General features: G+C 35.8%; 2 protein-coding genes across 5 annotated transcripts; both read left to right on the top strand.

The window, feature by feature from the left end:
- On the top strand, positions 3,299–8,920 carry LOC18774237. Of its 2 annotated transcripts, none has more exons than XM_020565314.1 (4): positions 3,299–3,403; positions 4,467–5,601; positions 6,735–7,405; positions 7,606–8,920. In XM_020565314.1, the coding sequence occupies exons 2-4, from the start codon at positions 4,496–4,498 to the stop codon at positions 8,625–8,627; spliced, it is 2,799 nt and encodes a 932-aa protein (XP_020420903.1). In that variant the 5' UTR covers positions 3,299–3,403; positions 4,467–4,495; the 3' UTR covers positions 8,628–8,920. The 2 variants fall into 2 exon arrangements, with proteins under 2 accessions (XP_020420903.1, XP_007206436.1); XM_007206374.2 differs by lacking the exon at positions 3,299–3,403 and adding an exon at positions 3,886–4,365.
- On the top strand, positions 10,879–16,867 carry LOC18773463. Of its 3 annotated transcripts, none has more exons than XM_020567582.1 (15): positions 10,879–11,038; positions 11,330–11,488; positions 11,632–11,716; positions 11,794–11,910; positions 12,572–12,676; positions 13,044–13,127; positions 13,225–13,340; positions 13,498–13,599; positions 13,740–13,853; positions 13,985–14,041; positions 14,507–14,573; positions 14,738–14,791; positions 15,531–15,605; positions 16,124–16,171; positions 16,420–16,867. In XM_020567582.1, the coding sequence occupies exons 2-15, from the start codon at positions 11,469–11,471 to the stop codon at positions 16,510–16,512; spliced, it is 1,137 nt and encodes a 378-aa protein (XP_020423171.1). In that variant the 5' UTR covers positions 10,879–11,038; positions 11,330–11,468; the 3' UTR covers positions 16,513–16,867. The 3 variants fall into 3 exon arrangements, with proteins under 3 accessions (XP_020423171.1, XP_020423169.1, XP_007207337.2); XM_020567580.1 differs by having other exon boundaries at positions 11,605–11,716; positions 16,124–16,159; XM_007207275.2 differs by having other exon boundaries at positions 11,605–11,716.

Below are 17,072 nucleotides of genomic sequence, written 5' to 3'. Positions count from 1 at the left end.
CTCACACGTGTCTATACTACATAAGTCAACGCCAACAGAATGTATACTTGAATTATTTTGTACACCTTATGGGAATTGTGGATTTAAATCCCTTCAAAATCTCCTCATCATCTTCCAATTCTCTAGACCACGTGAAATTCCCTCGAGGAAATCTATTAGGTGTTGCTCCACTTAAAAAGCCCACAAACTAAGACCACAACCCTTGACTAAGTGAGAGGACAAACCACAATGGCACAAGGGTATGTATGCTTGTAATTTTAAAAGAAGCTCACATGGAGAGATCCTTAAGACTTTGATGAATATTGCAATTTCTTTGCTTTCCTTTTTCTTTTGGCTTTAAGCAACTTCTTTTAAATATGAAAATTGATGTTTATTAAGAACGAAAAGATTACGTAAGACGTTAAATTAAAGCATTCTGTGTTATGATTTAATTAAAGTTAAGACAAAATGAGCAAGATTTTGAGTCATTGAATTGGTTTCAAGCAATCTTTAAGAGATAATTATTAAAGTATTTCAAATTCATATCTGACGTTTCTAAAAGAGTTACGTCCGTTAGACCTTTCATCATGAGAACCTTACACTTAAAACGTGTTATATCAAATAACTGTGGCTAACTATTTGTAATTAATATTTTCCGATGCAATAATAATGAGAGATAAAGTAGGTCTAACTATTCGTACTTTTTTTTTGGTGGTATTGTTAGGTCACACAAAACTAGCTATAAAGTATAATACCAAGTCGGTTTTTCGTACATATTTGCTTATGTAGCTTCCACTAGCTAGATCCATATATATTCTCGTTGCCTGTTCAGTCCAAATCTGATACACCTCATTCATACATGGCTGTAAATGGCTAGAGTCAAACAAGCGTTTTCTTCTTCAAGATTTCCATACTCACAGACAACCATCAAGGTTGACTTTTTTGTGGTGTACATGTAGGGTTTTGACCTTGCATCATTAATATGAAATTATGACAAGGGGTGATAAAAATATATTATGTCAGTCTGGTTGGTATATATGTTTACTAAATTTTATGAGGTTAAGATTTAATATCGTGGTGAAGAGCCAAATGCATGATGGTTAATTTAATTTTCTTAATAATAATACGTATGGGGCGTGTGCACGTCCGTGATCAGATGCTAGCATAAATCCTTTGAAGATTATTAATAAGGCTGGACCTGGAGATCGTACTATATATATATAAAAGAGATGTCAACGTTAAGAAATTTGTAACTACTTTAAAAATAGCTTCAATTGTCAACACTCCCCGCGGTTAACAATATTTCATGGCCCCGTTTATGAGCAAAAATAATCAATCCAAACCTTATAACTTTGTGTTAGTTCGAGTAATTGGAAGCGCTTGCCCGTAACTAAAGCGTCACTCCTTCTTGATTATTTCGTATAAAGGACACGACGAGCATAATATAATACTATTTGTTAGAAATAATATTCAGTAATTAAATTACAACGTTTTAAATGAAAACAATGATATTGCACAAAATTAAATTAAGAGAAATCTAAAAAATAAATCAATAATTACATTAGGTTTTAGTAAAGGCCAAAAAGAAAAACAGAGCATAATTCAATTTTTTATATTTGAATGTGAAGGTGAGGATAAAAGAATAAAAGAGATTCTCAAACTGAAGGGAATTATATTAATTTTATATTGCTTCTCATATTTGGCATATAATTTTTGTCCAATGATTCACTCATATATATTATTGGATCGCTTTTGATCCAATGAGAAAATTGCTTAGTCATGTGGGACCCATCTCCACAACAAGTAGTAGGCTGCACACAGTTGAATGTTAATACAACCTTTATGGAAATGTTTCAATTATTATTTCTGAGAGAATAATACAGTTAATTAATTAGGTCAGCTTATTTATTCCTCAGAAAATGTCATCAATTTTGGTTTATGGCATAATTTCATAATCATCATTAGGTAGTGATTGATCCTATTCTAGAACTGCATGTACTTCAATACGGAGGAGATGCTCAAGCATGCCTTCTTTTTTTTAAAATTCTTTTTTAATGATTACATAAGCATATTTTTGTTTTTCAACAAAAAAACATACAAGGACAGAGTGTAACTAGTTTTTATTTTTTGTTTTTTTATTTTCACGATATGTAATTATCCAGCCAACATGGAATAATTTCCTTTTTTATTTCCTGGGCCGCACACATGGAATATCAAAGAGATATGTATCAAATAAGTTCAGTTAAAATTTCTATTCTAAATTAGTCTAATCTAGAGGATGGAGAACTCGAATTTAGATGCAAGGGGGTGGATTCGCTGTTATGGCCGTCTATGTCTACGAAAGTTTAGAAAGGGTTATATGCACATTTTCCCCTAGTTACATTTTTTTATAACAAATAGTAGTGAGATGCCAACAGGGTCTAACTCAATGAAAAATGGCATTAACTTGTAGACTAATGGTCTCAAGTTCGAATTCTCATGGCACCTTAGCAGATGTGTACGAGAAACCCCTCCTCCTTGTACTTGTATAAATAAATAAAAAGAGTAGGTGAGTGAGGTATAGCTGAGTCAATTGGTTGAGAATATTTGTGTAAACTCCCTCCCCCAATAGCTTGTACTAAAAAAAAATTAGTAGTAGGGTTTTCTTAATAGAACTAATTAATTTCTTAAACCCATTAATTGTTACTTCTTACTTCACCAAAATATTCTCTAAATTAATTTTCAAACAATATCTATTTATATTTTTCATTTGGAAAGAATAAAAGCTTTTGTAGCACATTGAATGACCGACCCCATTGTAATTTGTAACGATGTGAGTAAGCAAACGTGTACACATAGCATTACTCATTTGGAAATGTTAATAAACCTAATATCTCATTCTTCTTTCTCAGCTTCTGCAACTCTAATGGCAATTCACCTACAAAAACACGACTTGACCAATTTATGTAACACAAGAAATTAATTTATATTTTTCCATTCAAACTTTTCTTTCTAAATTTTGATTTTCCTTGAATAAAAGGCCAAACCAAACCCATTTGGATTCTCCTTACTGCAAGCAAATTCAGTCCATGGGTTTCTTGCGTTCAACTTGTCAAAGTTCGGCAAAAAGCCATAAACAAATTAAAGCTTGCTGCAATGCGCGATTAGGTATCTTCATGCAAAAGGTCAAACTATATATTTCACATACACATGAAGATTTTTATTTTTTGGGTACTAGTTATCTCTTTAGCACTCAATATCTTTATTTCTAAGTGCATTTGCTTCCATTCTCTGTAACCAAACGCAGCAGCTCTTCATTGACATTATTCGTTGTGGTGGTGTGAAATTGAGGTTTAGCTTTAGCTTGTTTTGCTGAAGCACAAAAGCTGGAAAAGAAGCCTCTCTGTTCTCTCTACTCTTTGAATTCACTTCCTTGATTATCAAGGTAGCTAATGTGACCCTTATGTTGTCTTTCTTTTCTTTTGGTCCACATACATACATGGTCTTTTTTTCTTCTTTTACTTGGTACATGTATTGAACGTCATGGGACAAAAATCAAATAATTTTTTTTTTGGAAATTGGGGTAGACAAATTTAATCTTATTAGTTATTTTTTTAGTACAAGCGATATTCTAAACTATAGAGGAGGGGGGTTTCTCACACGCACACAACCAAGATATCATAGGGGTTCGAACCTGAGACCTCTTGTCTACAGGTCAAGGCCCTTTTCCCACCAGAATAGACCCTCTTGGCTTAATCTTATTAGTTAAAATATGGGGATTTGGCCAATTGGGTATCTTGAACTTCTGTTTAAAAAAATGATTAAGGACTTTCCAAGGTTCAGAAATTGAGGGCCTTGATTGGTTTCTGGGGTCCATTGTGCAGTAAAAATATGAATGAGACAGAGAAAGAGAGGGAGTTTGGGGTTTACAAAGCAGTGCCGAAAACGCAGGGGTAGCCCTTTTCTACGGCAGCAAAGCCGGCTTTTAAATGGTGTCTTAAGGGTGGAAATGTTAAGAGTTGTAGTGAAGGGAACGCATTCACTTAAGTTCTTTGTTATTAAAATCCCATCAGTTTTTTAATTTTTTGCGTACCATGTGACCTTTGATGCATTTTCCATGGGGGCTTCCCTTCCCCTACACTTTTGTTTTACCTTTTACTTGTATATATAATTCTATATTTATATATAACTACAAGAGCCCTCTGCTTGTCAACACAATTAGGACCAGCTCAATTCAAAGCCAAGGCCTCTCCTTCTTTTCGTTGTGAACTTGGACTCCTCATCTTGGTTGGTGGTGAAGTCCTAGTGTTGAAAATTCTGATAGAATACCAACCTCTACTTGTTTCATAGCTAGCGGTCTAAGAAGTTCATATTTGTTGTTTTTACTCATTTGGGTTGTGGTTTTTGGTAAGTGTCAAGCTTTGGTTGGTTTACAAGTTTGAGGTTTTTAGCTCCAGATCCAAGGTTGGCTGACTGATTATGAATGTGCTTGGTATTTTTTCTTGCAGGTGTTGGATTGATCTGGACTTGAATTCAAATGACGGGGCTAGCTCGAAACCAGAATGCGAGAAGCGGGGATTACTTGGAAGGAATGCTAAATGATTATGTTGGAGGGAAGGCCAAGTTGAAGGCTCATAAGAGTACTTCTGCTAGGCTTGTCACTGCTCTCACTTGTCTCCAATTTGCGTTTGCTGTTTATGCAACGTTCTTACTCTACTACATGAGTCCTTCGATCGATTTACGAACCAAACCAGATTTTGCATGGGCTACCAAGATTGCACAGCAGTGGAAACACTTCATAATCCCACCCCACATTCTTAATCACTACCAAGTATCCTCTTCTCTTGTTGGAGCCGAAATCCAACCGATCACACCCTCAGACGTTTGTGAGCAAGAAAAGATTGATTTCATGCAAAAGAAGTCCAATGATGCACAGATGATCAAGCTGAAGACAGAACTTTACAAAGAGGTATTGGACTTTCAGAGCAAGTCCATTGGTACAGAAACTCTTGCTCAGCTAATGGCAATGAAATCAAAGTGGGATTTGAAAGGTCCCAACAGACCAAAAATCACTGTGATCTTAAACCACTTCAAGAGAAAAACACTTTGTGCTCAGCTTGACACCTTGCATGAACAGACCCTTCCTTTCCATCATGTTTGGGTACTTTCATTTGGGAGCCCAAATGAGCTCTCTTTGAAGAGGATTGTAGATAGCTATAACGATTCGAGGATAAGCTTCATAAGTTCAAGCTATGACTTCAAGTACTATGGAAGATTCCAAATGGCTTTACAAACCGAAGCCGATCTTGTGTATATTCTTGATGATGACATGATTCCTGGTAAGAAAATGCTGCAGATATTGTCACATGTCGCTGGAACAGAGAAGTATAAGAACGCGGTTTTGGGCAGCATAGGGAGGATTTTGCCATTTAGGCAAAAGGACTTTACCTTTCCAAGCTACAGAAAGTTCAGGTCTAAGGAGGCAGGGCTTTATTTGCCTGACCCTGCTTATGACATCACACTGGATAAAATTGTGCAGGTGGACTTTCTTTCCAGCTCTTGGTTCTTGTCTGCAGAGCTTGTTAAGACACTTTTCATTGAGACACCCTTCACCTTCTCAACCGGTGAGGATCTGCACCTCAGGTATGTCCAATTCAATTGAAACCCTTCTACAGTTTTGGTTATTTTTCATCTTGTTGAAGTTTTTACTTTTATTTTTATTTTTTAATACAAGCGATAATCTATTTTAATCTAATTTAAACTACGGAAAGGGGGATTCGAACTCGGGTGTAGAATGGGGAGCACATCCACTCTAGCCAACTTGGCTAAGGCCATGTCCGCATTGAAGTTTTTACCTTGATATAGGCTATATTTCACTAGAGAAAATAAAAGTTATAACTCCCGTGAACTTTACTAAGTTATTGGCTTAACTAAAATATTAATATGTTTAACAAATCCACATTAATTCAGGTATGCTTTAGAAATATTTTATAGGGAACAAACTTGATCCTAGTGTAGATACTAGAGAGTTGAAGATCGAGTCTGTAACCAATTGGACTTTCAATTAAATTCTAATTCCGAACTTAAATTAGATTTCTTTTCTTGATGGGATGAATTGGTTGGTGTGAAGGAATTTCAACACTGTTGCACTAACATTGCAGTCAACTTGTCTGTTATGGATTAAAATATAATATCTTCCCTTTAATATGGCTATTTCTCTTGCCATGTTTCCACTAGTTTGATTTTCTGGATCCACTTGCTTCACGTTGTACATGTTCATTTTGCTTAATGAAGCAACAACTTCTGGGAAAGAGTCAGCCAAATTCCCTTTTCGAGATTCCCTATAGCATTATGGGATTATTATACTCAACTCCATTAGGGTGCTAGGAATTTAACAAATCAGTGGAATATTGTATTAAGCTGCAGATCATAGAGCCCCCTCTTAACAACTAGAATTTTAAATATTCCCTTGAAAAATATTTGGAACATTGGTTACAACAAAGAAAAAAACAATTAATAGGGTAATGGATGTTAAATTCTGAGCTACCACAAGAATAAATAAATAATATTTTTATTTATTTTTTGGTGGTGAGAAGTAAGAATTTCGTTGCACAAGAATAAAGAAAATGGGTAGTTAGATTTTGATCCTGGGATAAGATTGGATTTTGATTAAATCCAAGTGTTAACCTAAACTTTACTGTTTTCAAAATATTTGCTATGTATTATATACCATTTGAATAAGTTTCTAATGGTTACCTTTCTTGACAAAAATGCAGCTATCAGCTACAAAAGTACAGAAATGCTGGCTCATTTGTTCTGCCAGTTGACCCAAAAGACAGGGAAACTTGGGGTGACAGTGAACATAGGCTTGCTTATGTGTCTGAAACCACTGTAATTTTCAAAGATATTGTTCAAGTCAGAGATGATCAATGGTGGAAAGCACTATCAACTGGTTATATCACTCAGTGGGCTGCAATGTATCCTCAAAAAATTGATGCTCTCTTCTATGCTCATTCTGTTGATGAAGTTAAGGCACTTGCACCCCTTCTTGAGAAATTCAGGTCTACTGTTGGAAAGAAAGCCTATATTGCTGTCTCCGGAGGCAATTACTGCGCCTGTGAAGATGCAGCAACTGCTCTAAAATGGCCTCAGTTGGTCTGCAAAGAGCGAAGGTTTAAGATATTCGATTTGGCTGTGGGGGCTCTTTCGGGAGTATCAAACTCGGAGGTGGTAGTGCTGCAAGGAGTGTATTCTAGCATGAAGGGTTTGATCAAAATTCACAACCCAAGTGTGGTGATCACAGTGGCTGACATTGACCCTAATGTGAAGAAAGCATTGAAAATGGCAACAGAGACTAATTTGAATGCTACAACATTGGTTCTTTTACCAAGGCCTTCAATTCCAAAGGTTCTTTGGATGGCTGATCTTAGAACAACAGCATTGCCAAGTAAGAATAGTAACTTTTCTGTTTTTCATTTCCATTTTAATTTGGGCTATACAAACTTTTAATGGATACCATTCAACTTCTATTAGTTGATTGAAACTTTGCTTCAGAATATATCAGTAACATTTAGTACCCTTTCCTCCTTTTTTTTAAAACTGCATTCTGATTATCTTTCATCTAACCAACCTATTTATCGAATGCAGATTGGAACCGAATGCGGATTTCCATCAACATCATCACCCAAAACCGAGTTCATTCACTTACAAGGCTTCTCAAGTCTCTCAGTGATGCCTACTATCTTGGGGATGAGGTACCTATCAGCTTTAACATGGACAGTAAAGTGGATGAGGCAACCGTTAGACTAGTAAGTTCATTCGAATGGCCTCATGGACCTAAAACCCTCAAAAGGAGAATCATCCAAGGAGGGCTTATTAGAGCTGTCAGTGAGAGTTGGTACCCTTCATCTGATGATGATTTTGGTCTGCTACTCGAGGACGATATCGAAGTCTCTCCTTACTACTATCTATGGATCAAATATGCCCTCTTGGCCTACCATTATGATCCACAAGTGTCTCTCCCTGAGCTATCCTCAATTTCTCTTTACACCCCTAGGCTGGTTGAAGTGGTGAAAGAAAGGCCTAAATGGAATCCAACTGAGTTTTTCAAGAAAATCCATCCAAATACACCTTATTTCCATCAGTTGCCCTGCAGTTGGGGTGCTGTCTTCTTCCCCAAGCAGTGGAGAGAATTTTATGTCTACATGAACATGAGGTTCACTGAAGATGCCAAGAAAAACCCAGTTCAAATTCCCAAGTCTAGGACCAATGGTTGGCAAGCTTCATGGAAAAAGTTTCTGATAGACATGATGTACCTCAGAGGCTATGTGACTCTTTATCCCAATTTTCCGAACCAGGCAAGCTTTTCCACTAATCATATGGAGCCTGGGGCTCATATCAGTGCCAAGGACAATGTTGTGAAGCATGACAAGTCAGATTTTGAAGTGCCATTGTTGAAGGAAGACTTTAGAAACTTTTTGCCAGGTGGCAAATTTCCTCCAGCCTCAAGGTTGCCATCTTTGAACCTCTTCAACCAGCCACTCTCCCTTAAAGGCCTAAAGGCAGCTGGAGCCAAGTTGGGGCAGGATGTAATTGGATGCAATAATGCCACAGAGATAGTGATGGTTGATCATCAAACAGGTCTGCCATCAAGGTGTGCCAAATTTTAAATTGAATTGTTGTAATTTGTTATTCTTTATTTTTATACAAAAAACAAATGTTTCTGTAATTTCCTTCTTTCCTTTTTTTTTCTTTTAACTTTTTGTGAGTGGGGTTGGTGTGAGAGCAATTGGGTGGAGGAAACAGTGCTGAATTAGGTGGTGAGGATAGAATTTTGGCAAGTAGAATTGGGATTATATTGCTGATGTTGTAATGCAGCCAAAGTGGCTTGTATAAAAACCTTGTGAGTAACCAAAAGTGGTTAATGTGACTTTATAAGCAAAGGAAAAGATTGTTCAATGAATGTAAACTCTCTCTCTCTCAAATGGTTGACTGTCTTGTTATTTTTTTTTCTTTCATACAAGCAATATTAGGGTATAAGGGACTCAAACACAGAACTTCGGGTGCATAGACGTTTTAATGTATCATATTTCCATTTCCAATTTTTTTATTTCTACTTATTTCATCTTCAGTCCCACTCTTTTGGGCTTGAGGCCTGAAGCAACAAGTCCATTCCACAAAACAACCTTGACAAAACCCACTACCAGCATGACAAAAAAATAAACCACTACCATATGTCCTATATGTATTGAATAATACAACAAACAGGTGATGTACCCGGAACATATAAAAATTTCTCCACTACCAGAAAATCTCTACAAAAAGCCATTACACGGATCGACACCCATCTTCATTCTACCTTTTTATTCTACCAACCGGCTAACCCATGTTAAACCCGTTTACAGTAAGACCAGCCCAATGAGCTAGGCACTTGCCTTGGGCTCGTTTTAAGCAAAGGTCCTTTAGAAAAGGCTCAATCTTTATTTATTTATTTTTTGCCAAACGGTAGAAGGCTCAATATTTAATTGAACTTTTTTTGTAAAGTAAAAATATTTATTCCAAGGAACAATTTAAAACAATTCTTTTCAATAAAAAGTTATAATATGTTCTGTAATATTGCAGGTGTAACTATAAGTGTATTTGCATTAGTATAAAATTAATTTTGTATTTAAAACTTAAATTAAAAATAAAAACAACTATTTTATAGATTGGTATATGATTTTTCGGGGAAAAAATTTACATTGGAGTGCCAATCCAATTTTTTAGCATCTTAAAGAAAAAAAAATCTCTAATACATCTTCTTGTATTGGGATAAACATTTGCTCTCTTTTTCCCCATCAAATATGACACAAGAAATCATATTGGCACAAAAATTTAAAAATTATCAAGTGTGAAATAACACAATGTGGCATATTAACTTATTTTTACGAATTTCTTTAAATTATCACACACATGTTAAATGCAGAGTTTATATTTTTAAGTTTAATATTAATTATATAACGTGCTATAATTTGGGTGAATTGTCACATGTGAAGTGATGTTACATTGTTAATACACATACATGCCAGCCGTTTGTAATACCAAGCATTGAGTGTCTTTGCCAAATTTTGGTATTTTTACAATTTCTTTATCTGAGGTATTTTTATCATTTTTGTGTGTGGAAAATAGCATATTGACACAAAAGAACAAGTATACGACAGAGAAATGAAGGACGTCATGAGAGTTTGGCGTGTACACCTGAAATTAGGGGTGGGCACTCAAACCGGCGAACCGGAAATCTAAACCAAACCTCACCGAACCAAACCGGAAAAAAATCGAGTTGACCAAAAAGTCAAAAACCGGTCAAAAACCGAACCGGACCGGTTTGGACCGGTTCCGGATCCGGTTCCATGTCTTCAAAAACCGAACGGGGCCGAACCGAACCGGTGAAACTAAAAAAATATATAATTTCAATATATATATTTATATTTAATGCTATATTTTTAATTTCACTAAAAAAAACATAATATTTATCCAAGTTCAATGTCAAAATATCTCTATTTTCTCACTTTAATATTTATTTTTTATATGAAATTGAATAATTTGTTAATTTTTAAGTAAAAAAATAATATTTCAGTTGAGAATTGTATTAAAAAGTAATTTAAAAAAATAATTTTTATAATTCGGTTCAAAACCGAACCGGAACCGGAATCGGACCGAAACCGGTTCAAACCGAACCGGACAATTTTTGAAATTTTTTTTATTAAAACCGAACCGAATCAAACCGGATGAATAGTATTGGATCGGTTCTAATTTGAGGCAAAAACAGGTCCAAACTGAACCGTGCCCACCCTTACCTGAAATGCAAATGTTAAGTGTCGTACGTGGCACGCATTTAAAAAAAGATGAGAAATAAAGGGCAGGTACGTTTATCAAAGCTCGAACCAAGAGCAAAGCGGGCAATTTGATCAGCATATACAAAACTGGAGCAAACCATTTTTCGTAACCAAAACCATAAAAATACCGAGTGTAGCCGCGAAGGTGTTTGTAGGCTGTAGCAGTACATTCTCTCTTTCTCTCTCCCATACGATCGGCGACGCGCGTAAGTTTCAAACCCTAGAACCTCTGCAATGCCATTCCTGTCTTTGAATTTTGATTTCGAATTTTCTGTTTGTTGAACGAAGACAATGTGATTTTCATTTTTGTTCGTTTTCGTTCATTTCGGTTGGTTTCAATACTTCCGTATGCCGCAATTCAATTTGATTGCTTAATCGAACGTTGGGATCGTTGGAAATTTTGATATTTTCTTATGTTGATGAAGAATGCGAATGTGATATGAGGAAGGAGCAGGGGATGAATGGTGAAATTGATTTGTGATTTTGTGTTGATTTAGGAGTCAATTTCGGGGCTTGTTAGTTTGATAAAAGATTGTGAGATTGAAGAATGCAATATTGGCTGAAGAAGTTGCTGAACCAATCGAGTTTTTTCTGGGAGTGTGAGCTTTTGAGTTGAGTCTCAGAGACAACACCAATATGGTCACTGTACATCGTAGGTGCGTATTAATAAACTGATGCAGAATGCCAGATGCTTCCTAAAGATTGTTATTTTTACACTCTGTTCCTCATCAGTTTTTTTCTTTGAACTTTATTTATTTATTTTAATTTTCAGTGGGGTTGGTAAAAAATCAAATGACAGTGCCAGGCTAATTTTCACTACGACATTGGGAGCTGTCTTTGGATTTTTCATTGGCGTATCATTACCGGCAGTTTCTCTAACCAAGGTATATTGGCCTTCATCAGTATGTGTCTAAAATGAATTGGACGTGCATATGTATTTGATTTGTTTTAAACTCCACAGATTAGGTTTCCGTCAAGCATTATAACATCTCTTGATGTAGCCTTCACCGAATTACGAAGACCTAATCCTCCTCCAAACAGAAGTCTTGAAGATGAAGGATCAGAGGGTGTCCCTAAGGTGCCTATTGTGCTCACTCTGAATATATGTGTTTATTGTTGATTTTTCATACTGTTTGTTGTAGAAGATAGTGATAATTGTAGGAACTCAATATTAATATTGGTGACCGAATGTGTTGTTTTGCACAATACTTTTTATAATCTTACCAAAGGACACTATGCCAATAGTTAACTAAAATTCCTCTAATAAATAGTTCCCAAACTTGTTAGACCTATATAGCATATGTTCATCAATGCATTTTCATATGTGTAATAGTTGTCTGACCAAATAAATTTCGTCTGATTTTCTTTGTTGAACTTTATGATTCAGATAATTACAGGCGTTGAATTTGGCTATTAGATGACTGATTTTGGGTTATGAAAATCCTTTCTTAAAAAATTAGTTAAGTGAAAAATCATACTTGTTGATCCTTGTTCATCTGTCATGTTTATTGTCATCACACCACAAAAAGGAACTATTACAGCCTTCTCTTTCCTAGAGGTTTGTCCTTGGTGGAAATTATTCCGATTGATATTGTTGCATGTTGCTGAATTTAGTGTAGTTGGGGTTCTCGATTTTTATTGTTATAAAATTTTGTTCCTAGTGCTAGTGTTGCTGCCATAATTCATGTCCATCGCATTAAGCAATAGTGCTTCATATTATTTTGTTAATTTTCTCACAGATATACGTTCCAACAAACCCTCGTGGTGCAGAAACACTACCTCCTGGAATTATTGTTCCACAATCTGATCTTTATCTGCGTAGATTATGGGGTGAACCCAGTGCGGTATGATATTTAATGGTTATATTCAAAATAGCAGTGTTGCACATATTTTAATTTTCAAACTAATTTTATTTATTTTTATGAAGTAGCCACATGTCTGAATGAATTAGGATTCATGTGTTTTGCTTTTGAGTGGAAAGGAGGAAGTCAGGAGATAGTATTGGAAGGAAAGATTAGTTGGGCGAATTAGTCAAATTTCGGATGCATAAATTGTCCGTATGTGTCTATATCAGTGTGTAACCTTGGAGTAGTTTTCCAACTAGTAGTAGTCCTACACTTACTCTCCAGCTTGGGGACCGTTATTGATTTTGCATGTTGCTTATTTATCTGTCTGTGAAAATGCTTGTAATAACGATTTTGAATTCTGCAGGATCTGAAAACAACGCCTAAGTACTTGGTATCATTTACAGTTGGTATTAATCAGAAAAAAAATATTGATGCAGCAGTAAAAAAGGTTTTAAAAAATGTGCCATTCCTATTTTCTTTTTCTTTTTCATTTATTGATTTGATTTCAAGAGTACTGATGTTCATTCATTCTTACATTTTGGTAGTTCTCTGAGAACTTCGCAATCTTGCTTTTTCACTATGATGGTCGGACTAGTGAATGGGATGAGTTTGAGTGGTCAAAGAGGGCAATTCATGTTAGTGTGAAGAGACAAGCAAAATGGTAAGTTTTAATGGTGTTTTTCATGGTTTAAAGTTCTCATTTGTGTAACTGTTTTCAATCCGAAATCATTTTAAACTAGTTGCAGTCAGTTTTAATTTCTTTACAGAATCGAGCTTTTGCAGCCTCTTGTCATGTATATACTTTTCAATGTTTACAGGTGGTATGCAAAAAGGTTTTTGCATCCTGATATCGTAGCAGCTTATGAATATATTTTCATTTGGGATGAAGATTTGGGAGTTGAGCACTTCGATGGAGAGAAGTAAGTTTCTCTTTCATCAAACATGTTTTTTTTTTTGTTCACCCATCAATCATGGTTTCTAGTCTTGATTTTACCATTCATGTTTTTTACTCATTCCCTTTTACCTTATTCTCCAATTGATGCTCTGTGTGATTTACCAGGTATATTCAGTTGGTCAAGAAATATGGTTTGGAGATCTCTCAACCTGGTCTTGAGCCCAATAATGGACTGACATGGGAGATGACAAAGAGGAGAGGTGACAGAGAAGCTCACAAGTACTCTCTCTCCTCTCTTACTCAACACCCCTTTCCCCTTATACACTGACTCAAATCATCATGCAGCTATAAAATGTGCCATGTGTTGAAAATTAATTTCAGCATTTCTTTATGTCTGGGTTGATAAACAGGGATACAGAAGAAAAACCGGGCTGGTGTAGTGACCCACATCTCCCTCCATGTGCTGCGTATGCTCTCTCTCTCTCTCTCTCTCTCTCTCTCTCTCTCTCTCTCTCATGTACCATGAACAGCCACGTGCATGCACATGTTTGTTGTGTTCATGCATGTATCCATGTTTGTGTGAGCTCGCGTGCTCTAAAATAATGTGGATATGCCTTGCCTGGTACTCTAGTGCTTATCTTGACAATGTGCCCATTTATACGCTATGCTATTTACTGTTTCTACATTTTATTCAAATTTGTGGGTGCTTCAAGCAAAAAATTTAGGAAATTATCAATTTTGTAAATATGAGCTTTATTCAGTTGAAGTGTTTATTAAGTTGTTTGGAGGTTAAGCTTTGTTAATAAGGTTATACTTACATATTTTGCATGATTAAATAAACAACTTTATTTTATTTTATAGTTCTGGTCTCAAAATTTAGTCAGAATGATTCTAAGTCTAACAGTTAACATTTCCATCTGAACATCGTTCAGATTTGTGGAAATAATGGCCCCGGTTTTTTCTCGGGAAGCTTGGCGGTGTGCATGGCATTTGATTCAGGTATGGTGTATTGTTAATTTCCGGCTGGGTTATTCGTACATAATGACAACGTACAACAAGATCTTTTCAAATTTCACAATCTTCTCTTTTGAAGGGATTTTATGTTCTTTTTCTTTGTTAACTTCCCTTTAATCGATAATAAAATGTTTTGTTTGTGCTTGTAGAATGATTTAGTGCATGGATGGGGATTGGATTTTGCTCTCAGAAGATGTGTAGAGGTAGGCAGTCTTTGCATTTTATTGTTCCTCTTCGTATTTTTTAGGATTGCCTTACATGGGTGGTTATGTTTCAATTAATCAATTTTAAAGGCATGGTGAAATACACAGTTTCATTTCATGTCATTGTTGATTGGTTACTGCCACCCTCCATTTCGTTACCTGCAAAATACTTTTTAATACAAAAACATATTTGTGCACTTCGTGATACTATTATTTCTTTTGTCTGAAAATTCAAAGCTTAATTTTCATGTAGTGTCTGCAGAGGGTTTCCTTGAAACAAAAGAAACAATGTATTGAATCAATGCAGGCAATGATTGTTGATTTGTTGTTGGGCATGTGTCAACACCAAGGAACTTGTAAATAAGTGCCAACCCAATTCCATTCCTTATTATAAATAGCTCAATGTTTAAAATACAAGTATGAAATGTTAAACAAAATTATGCCTTACCTATTTCTTTGATAGATTATTTATGAGCTATGCTGTCAATGTGAGTGCCTGTCATTTATGAACATCATATTAACATGTTTATTAGATGGCATAGTCTGATCTGTTCATTAGTGTAGCCTTATCTATTTTTGGAATGCAATTCATCTGGAGTAGTAAAGTAGGCATGTGTTAGCTTGTACTATTAATTGAAGCGTTGCAATTGCTAGATGAGATATGCCTTTCTACTCTGAGAAAACCTTAAGACTTCTGTTTTCCTTTTGTTTTGTTTTGTTTTTTTTTTTGTCTCACCAGCCTGCACATGAAAAGATTGGCGTAGTTGATTCACAGTGGATTGTTCACCAAGTAATTCCTTCTCTTGGGAGCCAGGTGAGTGATCATTGGTATCTGTTCTAGAGAGATAGCCCATGTATGCATACACACATTTACGAGCATATCGTATGTAGACAATGACAAAAAGAAATCATACATAGAATAGGCAGGGTATAGTAAAACTTAAGAAAGTGGTACGTCTTGCTTTGGTTAGGTTTAAAAAATTATGTGAAAAGATTGATATCTGGTAATTTTTAATTTTATGTAGGCATAGATGTAGGTGGAATGGCACAGCATATTAGTAAGGACCAAGACCCTGCTTTTATTTATTTATTTATTTTTGGGCAGAACAAGACCATGCTTTTTATGCGATGGTGTTATCAATTTGTTTGGCGTGAGGTTGTTATCAACTAGTTTTCTACTTTTAAGTTGGTAAAAAGCCAATGGATGTCTCTACCTTGCATGGGGTGCTCATATCATCTTGTAGCTACTTTTCTTATGTTTAACACTTTGTCTTATTTCTCTAATGAAAACCTGTTAATCTTGATCATTCTTAAATCATCATCAATTTTTAGGGAGATCCTGAGGATGGAAAAGCTCCATGGGAAGGGGTACGTGACATGGTATATTAAGTTCTTATCATACATTCTACACTTCTTCTTAGCTATGTTCTAGATTATTGAAATGGATGTCTTTATCGTTATGGTAGAGACTTATAACCCATGATTTCAACCGCTTTTTTCAATGCATTTACTGGTTTACTAGTTTAACCTTTTCAAACTTCTGAGTTAAAAATTCTGCATTCGTAATTGTTGGGGAAAACTATTTCCATTTGACTGTTTTACTTTCTTTCCTGGTTTTCCTCATGCAGGTAAGAACAAGGTGCAAAAATGAGTGGGCTGAATTCCAGGCTCGCCTCCTCGGCGCAGACCAGGCATACCTTTCTCAGAGAGGAAGGGGGTAAATACAACTTTAGCCCCTAAAACAAAAGCCTCCACCTCCACCCACACCCACCCCCTTTTCTCATTTTGTACATGTTTTTACTTGGCGAGAAAGGGGGTGGGGTGTGTCGAAGAAGAGTCCAATTCCGACTGTAATATTTTCTCCCCTTGCTGAGCCGAATTCTATGTATCTTACACGTTGTTAGTTTTGTAAGAGGAGAGAAATTTACCCTGCCTGAGGTAGAGTTTGTTGAGTATCAACCTTGTGCGTTTCATAGAGGGAATTGTGGTCTGCAAAGGCCAATTTTGTATGGATTTTGGAAGTAAGCTATTTATATACAATACAGCACATCGATCAATGCCAACATTTTCAATATCGCTGGTTGCTTTTGCTTCTCAGGTCTCTCAGAGTCCTCTGTGTGAATCAAAATCGATTTTGAGTCTCTCAGAGTCCTCTGTTTGAATCAAAATCGATTTTGAGTTTATTCATCGGTACGAAAGAGTCGGTACATTGATGAACTTGCGTCCAGACGCTAACTAGGAAGAACAGTCGGTACATTGATGAACTTGCGTCCAGACACTA

This window comes from Prunus persica, chromosome G6 (assembly GCF_000346465.2).
Source record: "Prunus persica cultivar Lovell chromosome G6, Prunus_persica_NCBIv2, whole genome shotgun sequence".
Classification (NCBI taxonomy): domain Eukaryota; kingdom Viridiplantae; phylum Streptophyta; class Magnoliopsida; order Rosales; family Rosaceae; genus Prunus; species Prunus persica.
Note: the sequence above shows the minus strand (reverse complement) of the source record. Positions and strands in the feature narration are given on the sequence as shown.

What these genes read in the sequence shown, in the direction of transcription:
- LOC18773463 (XM_007207275.2), top strand. Translation starts at nt 11,469, where the DNA reads ATGGTCACTGTACATCGTAG. An exon ending in TTGATGCAGCAGTAAAAAAG is followed by an intron (nt 13,128 to 13,224) that starts GTTTTAAAAAAT and finishes ACATTTTGGTAG; the next exon opens with TTCTCTGAGAACTTCGCAAT. An exon ending in CATCTCCCTCCATGTGCTGC is followed by an intron (nt 14,042 to 14,506) that starts GTATGCTCTCTC and finishes AACATCGTTCAG; the next exon opens with ATTTGTGGAAATAATGGCCC.
- LOC18774237 (XM_020565314.1), top strand. Translation starts at nt 4,496, where the DNA reads ATGACGGGGCTAGCTCGAAACCAGAATGCGAGAAGCGGGGATTACTTG. An exon ending in GGTGAGGATCTGCACCTCAG is followed by an intron (nt 5,602 to 6,734) that starts GTATGTCCAATT and finishes ACAAAAATGCAG; the next exon opens with CTATCAGCTACAAAAGTACA. An exon ending in TAGAACAACAGCATTGCCAA is followed by an intron (nt 7,406 to 7,605) that starts GTAAGAATAGTA and finishes TATCGAATGCAG; the next exon opens with ATTGGAACCGAATGCGGATT.